The sequence below is a fragment of the Lolium rigidum genome, chromosome 1, assembly GCF_022539505.1.
Source record: "Lolium rigidum isolate FL_2022 chromosome 1, APGP_CSIRO_Lrig_0.1, whole genome shotgun sequence".
Taxonomy (NCBI): Eukaryota; Viridiplantae; Streptophyta; class Magnoliopsida; order Poales; family Poaceae; genus Lolium; species Lolium rigidum.
In genome coordinates, this window is record NC_061508.1 from 83,662,725 (window position 1) to 83,671,102 (window position 8,378).

Consider the following 8,378-nt stretch of genomic DNA (forward strand, 5'->3'; position numbering starts at 1 on the left):
TGCCGCGAGTGTCACAGCCGGGTCGCCGGCGCGCTCTTCCAGGACGCGGCGAAGCAGGTACCCGGGGGCGTCCGCAGCAGGCTCGAAGGAGGCGTAGGCGAAACGACGGCCGTTGGAAGGCACTGCCACCGGCGGCATGTAGACCTGGAGTGTGCTTGTCGCAGCCAGAGCCGCCGCGGGCGGGAGCGGGGCGAACAAGGGAGGGCCCCTGTGCCCCACCGGAGCAGCAGGCCTGGGCCCCATCATGGCCGACGCAGAGATGGCCGGTGCCGCCCCCCAGGAGGTGGAGATGGGTGAAGGGGCAGCAAGCCCACGCGGGTAGGGCGTGGGGGTCCTGTTCTGGACGCGGCGGAGCGCCCCAGCACCCCTCTCAGGCGTCAGCATCGCCGTCGAGCCGGCCAGCTGGTTCGAGTCCGCGGAGCGCATCCTAGGAGATGGAGGGGCAGAGAAATCAGCCAAGGTTCGAAGAGAGGGGGCGGATCTGGAGTAAGCAAGAGGAGGAGACTCACATCCTTGGCGTTTGTGACCGAAGCGGCCACAGGCAGCGCACCGACGGGGTCCGCGGCACTCACCGACGAGGTGCTCCGGCGTCAGGCAGCGAAAGCAGTGGCGCCGGTCCTTTGCCGGAGAGAAGAAGAGGCGTTTGGGGGCGGGGGAGCTGTGATTTGGATCTGGGGTGGAGAGCAGCGCCTCCATATAGGTGAGGGGAGGGGTGGTGGCGGGCGATGGGGCTGCAGACCCAGAGGGCGCACGCGTGAGCGGAGAGCCGGCGTGCCCATGCTGCGGCGGGGCGGCGGGAATCCGGGGAGCCTGCAGCTGCGGTGAAAAAGAGGAAGGGGCGGAGGGGACAGCACCGGCAACTTGGTCGAGGCAGGGAAGGGCGCGCTCGGACCGCAGGTCAGAAGGAGGGGCGGGAAGGGGCAGGCTATCGGTACTAGGAAGCTGGAGGTAGGGGGAGGGAGGGGCATGGGCGGAGGGAGAGCTGTGCCGACAGGCAGGCGGCTGAGCGGAGAGGAAAGGGGGACACGACCCTTCCTTATCCGTGGCGCTGACCAAGCTCTCGGTCAGGAGGGGCCCTCCATCATCTCCACGCGTCCCCGGCGACTAGTCAAAGGCCACGCTGGCAGGAAAAGAAGGACTAAAAAAAGGCACTTCTACAGCATGCAGAGCAGGTCCAACGTAGGGCACCAGCTCCAAAGACGGCGGCCACGCCGGCATGCGGGCAACCTCCGCCGCCGCGGCAGCGAGGGAGCGGTGCAGACGATACACCGAACGGCCGAGGCGAACAGAGCCGCGCGCGATGATGATATCCCTAACGGCAGGCGACGCGGCAAAGGAGGAGTAAATGGCGCCACCGTGGGCGCGGACGGAAAAGGAGTCCGGCGACGCCGTGAGGATGAAATTGAGGGCATTCTTGACGCAGAAACTGTTGAAACGCAGTAAATGGCGTCACATTTCCACGCGTGTGTCTAGCCGCCAGCCACCGCCCGCTACCTCCCCGTTGCATGCCGCCCCTGCGGCCATGCATGCTGCCTTCCCTGCCGCCTGCCCTCCTTTTCACATCCAAACGCGCCCGCGAAAGGAGATGAGCGCCGCCGCCCCATGATGGGACACCACGTAAGGCCAGCGCCGGCTGATTCGCGCGCGGTGGAGCTTCTCATCCACTCCACCGTGCTTCCCCAGGCATCCTCCTCTCCCTGCCCGTGGCACCGGCCGACGCCGACCGACCTGCGAGCCATCATGGACACTCCGGCGACCACCGGCCGCCCTGCCTCAAGCTCGCGCAAGCTCCCTGCAACAGCAAGGCCCGCAGGCCCCACTCAGGTCTGCAAGCCGAGCTTGTGCTGGCCAGTTCCCTCACGTCCTCCGCTTGACTCCTACCTACCCGGGAGGTGTTCGATAAAATGCCCTTTTGGCATTGTAATGTCTTGGATTGCTATTATACGAATGCTACCAAAGGAAAAATTGTGTTGGATTGCTCTCCTCTTTCTATAACCAGTTTTTAGCAATCCTATATACAAATGCTATTGCAGATGCCCTTACATATCAGTTGGTGCTTTCGTGAAATTCAGCGAGGTTCATTGATTTGTGTATAGGACTGTGGTGAGCAGGCATTTTCGTGTTGGCATGTGCTGTGCATCTTTGGTAATCATGCGCGTGTGTATATGTAACTTGTTGGATGTGGTTGAGAGATCCATCTAATTTTTTTGGCAGGCTAGCGTTCCCCTTGCACGGCAAGAAGAGAGATCATATTTTGAGTGGATTGGCAAAAGAAAAGAAAAAATCCTTCTGAGGTTGGTGTAACAAAGACTACAACTTTTCACGGTTTGTAACAAAACACCCCAAATCTACACAGTTTAAGCTACTAATGAAAAATATGATGTGGGGGTCCCCCGTAGTTTTGGAACCCCTCTGCCATCGTGCACTGACACGTATGGGCGGACCGAGAAGGACATATCTGTAGTAAGGATGATAATGGGTAGGGTACATCAATACTATCTCCATACCTGTATAGCTTGTGGGTACAAAAACTCTCCCTATATACATACGGATACAAAACTTTAGCCGCGCTCATATACCCACTGGGTAGATCAATAGTTCACTGCACACGGCCACATCAAAGTTGTGTTCTTTTACTCTCTACTTGGCCGCCACCTGAAGAAATTGAGAAATGACCAAGAGAGGAAAGATGGAGGTCGCTAGGGTTGTCGCTGGTTCCATGTAGCGGCGGGGTAATGGGGAGGGTCAGTGAACCATTAACTCGAGGGACCATATGTCAGGTCAAGAAGGGTAGGGTTTAGGTATATCTGTGGACACAAGGCTGTATGCATGCTCTATCCATGACTTGGCGAGAGGGGTGTGGGTAAAAATTTCACCATTAATCTGTAGTCGTTTTTATCAATGTAGAAGTTCAATATATCTACGTAATTGCACGTTTGCCATACGGATAAGAGCCTTCCTACAAATATGAAATACTTCTGTAATGCTGGACAGCAATAGCAAAGGACAATAGTTTAGAAGTACTGATGTAAATTGCAGAATCGAATAAAGAAGCAAGATACAGCTTATGTGAAGGAAAACTTGACACAGAAACTTGATAGAAGTTCAATCTATTAATAGACCCCTTCAAATTTGAATGTTTCGGTGAGGAAGGACCATAATTCAACTTGCAAAGGGTTGTTTTTTACAAGTGTTGATAAAAAAACGTACAATCTAATGAAGAAGCAAAGATACAGTTTATGTGAAACTTGACACAATGATATGTTCGTCTTTGTGCAGATCCTCCTATCGAGCCTAACACTTGACCAATTTAGAGACCAACACGATCAGATTCTGCAAATGATTCAGCCAGAAGCATTCTGAGACTTGTTGCCACCATGGACGCATCCAAGACTGCCTCAGAGCTTGTCGCCTGCAGATTATGTACAAGGGTAGACGATGTCATATGCAGGAAGGAAACCACCATGGCACCATCAGGCTAACTGCAAGAGCGAGCATGTTTGCTGAAGTTGGAATCATATATATACCTTGCACTTGAGCATGTAGACGATTTTGCTATCGTCGACGTAGGACGAGTTCGCTTCGATGACCTCGACGCGTTCGTCTTGCAAGATCGTGAGGATCACCTTGTGCAACTGGACACCCTTCCTGGAGCTCATTGTAAACTTCAAGTTGAAATGTGTGGCTCCGCTGAACTGAACTGTAGTGTCGTGAGGACTGGATGATCCTGTTGCTGCTACTGTGTTTGTGGCGTTGCTGCTGCTGCTGCTGCTGCTGCGGCTGCTGCTAGTCGCTCGTTGAACTTTTGAAAGGCACTGGTCTCTCCTTTGCTTCAGCTTTTCGACTCTTTCCCGTAGATCCTTGATGTAGGTTGTGGCTTGCGTCAGTTGGGTGGGCATGTCTGACGAACCCTGCTCGTCCAAACAAGAGTTCAGACTTTCAGACAGCACACAACAGTTGTATTATTTACATGACTTGACAACACAGTAGCCACGTTTGATTCAGTGTAAGCAACGTCTTCTGCATATCATTCCTATGATACATATGGAGCTCATTTCGTTTACTGCGTCCATTGCTACGATACTGAAGGAACCGCAAAGCATCCTTGACCACTGAAAATCGTAGGAAGTCGGATATGTTTTAGATTTTTGTGGTTTTGTAGCTACCTCTCGTGTTTCACGACTAGTCTCGATGTGTTAGGATCCTGCCGAAGCTCATGATGGTGCTGCTGGGACCTTGGACCGTTTTCTGAAGGTACGAACACACACACACATCACACACCAGGCCCACGCAATTATAACCTGATGGATTGCTACCCAGGGTGCATTCACTCTCCGATGTATATATACTTGGAACGTACTCGTCCATGTTTTCGCAATCGTGGATTGCGAGTGTATAAAGACAAAACTCCAGCGGGGTCGAGTGACATCGATTGGCTTTGAGAGCCTTGCTGCTAAAATATCATCTTCTCCGTAAAATTGGGTGATCATGTGATGTAAACAGAGCGATGCTCTCGGAGTATGAAGTACCAACACCTATTGCTGGTATTGTGTTGGGCCAAATGCGATGATAATAAAGCTCAGGCTTTCTCTAAAATATGACCTCCCATCCATTTTTTTCTACATTTTCTTTGTTGGAAACTCTATACTTTATAGTTTCTACTAGTGCAATAATGAAGTGCCAGCACGCACGAGTCATTGTCCCTGTGACTTGACCTGTCCACAGCCCACCACCCCACAAATACGTTCGGGTTTCCAATTCTTCATCTAAAATTGTCCCTGTTTTCAGAATAACTTACATCATACTCTCTGTGGGTTTTAGAAGTTGAGGTAAACAGCGATGTACACTCTTGTTATTTTTTGTTACTTCAGATTTGTTGTAAAATGGATATGAAGCCCTAAGAAAATCAAAAGCTCATAAACTCATCCGTTTTTAAAAAGGTTCACTAAGCTCCATTTCTCGTTGACAAAGTTTTTTTTAGGCGTAACCTTTGTTGTCGTGTGTTCCCTTGGCTTCTTGGCTTCCAATAACGTGGTTGTGTGATGTTACATTGTTGCATCCATGGGATGAATTTTTTTATCATCATGATGTGTTAATAACCTGAATGCATCTCTTACTTAGGCCAAAGCTGACACACGTCGATGGCAATTATAGTTATCTTTTCTGTTGCTTTGGACATGTGTTGCTAACCAAGTTGACACAACTAGATTGGAGAACAATAACTTCAGTTAAGTAGTAGTCTCTTGCGAAACTAGGCTAGCTAGTAAAGTTTCGTTTCATAAGAACCGATTCGGTTGTGGTAGCTAACATATATAGATGAATTGAAATAGCTAATGCGTACTGATCATATGATGTAGAAATCAATTGAAAATAAGATGCAACATATCTCCTTGTACCATATGGAATACGCGGCCAGCTATCTCAAATTGAAAAAAGATACAACACATCTAATACCCCCTCCATTTTTATTCACCCTGCGTTTTTGCTTTAATTAAAGTCAAATTTTGTAAAATTCGACTAAATATATAGAAAAAAACATTAACATCACTAAAACTAAATGCATATAATATGAAAGTATTCTTTATCATAAGTCTAACACAGTAGATTTTATATTGGAAATATCGATATTTTTTCCTAAATTTTTGATCAAGCTTTATAAAGTTCGACTTTGACTAAACCCAAAACGCAGGGTAATTGTGAACGGAGGGAGCAAGCATGGTCATTTTTCTCACGACACCGCAAAAGACATTGGGTTTCATGCATTGGTAGAAAAGGGAGATTTGCAATATTTACAAGCTCGAGACGAGCAAACACCCTACAACTCAACCCACTAGATCTTAGTAGCAGAGGGCATCAAGGCGTATAGGCCAATCGCACCAGCTACAACCCAAGATCGATCTTTAGATTGAATCGTGTCGAGTAGACTACCAATGTGGGGGGACACGTTGACGAAGATGACCGTATTCCGAAGCTTCCAAATCGACCATGCCATCAGCATATGAGCGACGTGGTGCCTTCGCGCATGGCGCAGGGCGTAGTTTGAATAGTCTTCAACCACCACTCCACAAAGTCTTCCTCCGTATCCGGTGGCCTCACTTTGGATCAGATCCATGAAAGCACCTCGTACCAGATTGTCCTTGAGAAGGGAAAACTAGTGAGAAGGTGTTGCATAGTCTCTTCCGATTGGTCACATAGAGGGCAGTGTGGCGGTGCTAGAGCTCCCCATTTCGCTAGCCTGTCTGCCATCCAACATGCAAGAAAGCCAAATTAAGAACTTGACCCGTGGCGGGGGCCATAAGCACTAGTTCAATCTCCAAGATCTCTATACAATGGCTCCATGGAAGAGGACCTCGTAAAACTTTTGGAGCAGTACTAGGCATCCGACGTCCATATGTAGAGGAGGGTATCAGGTTGGGTGTCGTAAGTGTGACTTATGTCACCTTTAATTATGGACAGGGCCAGCCAGATTGAGCGTGCCCTGGCAATCCATCAACGCTCCACGAGCGCCTCTCTCATTGTGTGCCGCTTCTGAGTGTGCTTCGAGATTGGCACAGTGATACATATCGCTATCTCTCTGTTGGCCTTCCTGTCGAGCCATCCCTCCACCCAGAAGAGAGTTGTCTCTCCATCGCCCACCACCATCCTTGTGGAGGCGTCAAACACCCGGAGCTCTATCTTAGAGAAATGCATATTGAGGCTGCGCCAAGCTTATAGTGGGTCGGTACGCATTCTCCAGATCCACCATGTCCGAAGGCAGACCACTGTACTACAAAGTTCTAGAACCCTCCAGGCCACCATACCTAAGTGGTCAACATACCTTAACCCAGTTTACATGAGTGTGGCCACCATTGGCATCCGCTCAGCCAGCCCTCACTATCTTCTGCACTTGCTTCAAGGGTCTTTTTGTTAAGACCGAATATGATGATTTGATGTAGCGGGACTTCCATGAACACCAATTAGACAAGTGCAAGTCGTCCTACTTTTGTCATCATGGAGGCTTTCCGTAAGGGTATGTGGTTAGCTATATACTTTTCACCAGTGGTTGGAGTGCAGATACTAAAAGCCATCTTATCGACAGTATGATTCCAAGGTACTTGATAGGGAAGGGTGCCAACTGGCACTCCATAACCCCTGCCACCTCCTGGGCCTCCTCATCTGAACACACAATAGGGGAAACCAAGCACTTGGCGAAGTCGTTGCGTAGCCCCGATGCTTCTCCAAAGAGCACTAGGATTTGAGGCATTGTGCACAAGTCATTCTCATTTGGGCGGCAGAAGATGACTACAACGTTCGCATAAAGGGAAACATGCGTTACCCGCAAAAAAAGGGAAACATGTGTTGCCAACTCTCGAGGTGCGATGCGGTTTAGCACTCCGGACTCCTTGGCCTTAGCTAACACTTTGTTGAGCGAGTTGATAAACAACATGAACAACATCGGCGATAGGGGGTCACCCTGTCTCGGGCTCAGGCGATGCCATATGGGGGGGCCCGGCTCGCCATTGAGCAACACCCGTTTGTTTGCCGTGCAAAGTAGGATGACCACTAGCTCCTGAAACCTAGGGCCAAACCTCACTTTCTGCAGCACCTCGAGCAACAACACCCACGACACCAAGTTGAATGCCCTTGCTATATCTGGCTTTTAGCATTACTCTTGGTTCTTTCCCTCTATGGAGAAGTCTACTAAACCAACAGGAAATTATTAGGAATACAACGCTTCTGGATGAAGGCATTCTGGTCCTGCTCAACCAATACGCATGGCCATATCATCTAACTTAGGTTCCTCCGTGTTTGTTTTGCAAGGAAACAAGAAGAGAACACAAAATTATCCACAAGAAATCGACCTAAAGATGAAGAATAGCATGTTGCGACCACACATTTCATATACATAAGTCACTTAATTTGTCTAATTTTGGGTAAATAACTTTTAATTTGTAGAGAACTTTTGAACTTCCTATACCAGAACGAAAAGAAACTTTATATACCTGCGAAGCAGTGTCCAGACGGTACTCTTGCGGAACGAGAGACGTCAGCTTGGAGCACAAATCTTCCATCTCCACCCCCTCACTCGTCCGCCTCCCTGCATCCTTCCTGTCGAACACCGTGGCTCTTCTCCCTCCGTCCCCTCCCTTCCTCTTCATAGTTCTCTTTCTCTTACACACACGCTTCCTCGCTCTCTCCTCTTACTCTGGTGTGAAGGATGAAGGCTTTCTTCTTTATAGAGCCCTCAATTTGGCGTATGCATGCATCTGAATCATGACTGTGGGGCTAGTGACCACTTGTGCAACTAGCTAAGGATACATCATATATGAGATTTGGTGCTCGTGGCCACTTGTGCAGATATAATTTATCAGGAAAAGGACGTAAGAAGCTTGCATTCA

General features: G+C 49.3%; 1 protein-coding gene across 1 annotated transcript; it reads right to left on the minus strand.

The window, feature by feature from the left end:
* Positions 1-3,253: 3,253 nt before the first annotated feature.
* Positions 3,254-8,157, minus strand: LOC124676728. The gene is made up of 3 exons (XM_047212765.1): positions 7,983-8,157; positions 3,528-3,911; positions 3,254-3,412 (listed from the first exon to the last, which is right to left on the minus strand). Exons 1-3 carry the CDS (start codon positions 8,136-8,138, stop codon positions 3,311-3,313), a joined length of 642 nt encoding a protein of 213 aa, XP_047068721.1. The 5' UTR covers positions 8,139-8,157; the 3' UTR covers positions 3,254-3,310.
* Positions 8,158-8,378: the final 221 nt, after the last annotated feature.

Bases quoted from the DNA above. Each gene is read 5' to 3' on its own strand.
- LOC124676728 (XM_047212765.1), bottom strand. From the start codon at position 8,138: ATGAAGAGGAAGGGAGGGGACGGAGGGAGAAGAGCCACGGTGTTCGAC. The intron at 3,912-7,982 runs GTATATAAAGTT...TTGGACGAGCAG, and splicing joins GTCTGGACACTGCTTCGCAG to GGTTCGTCAGACATGCCCAC. The intron at 3,413-3,527 runs GTATATATATGA...CATAATCTGCAG, and splicing joins TCTACATGCTCAAGTGCAAG to GCGACAAGCTCTGAGGCAGT.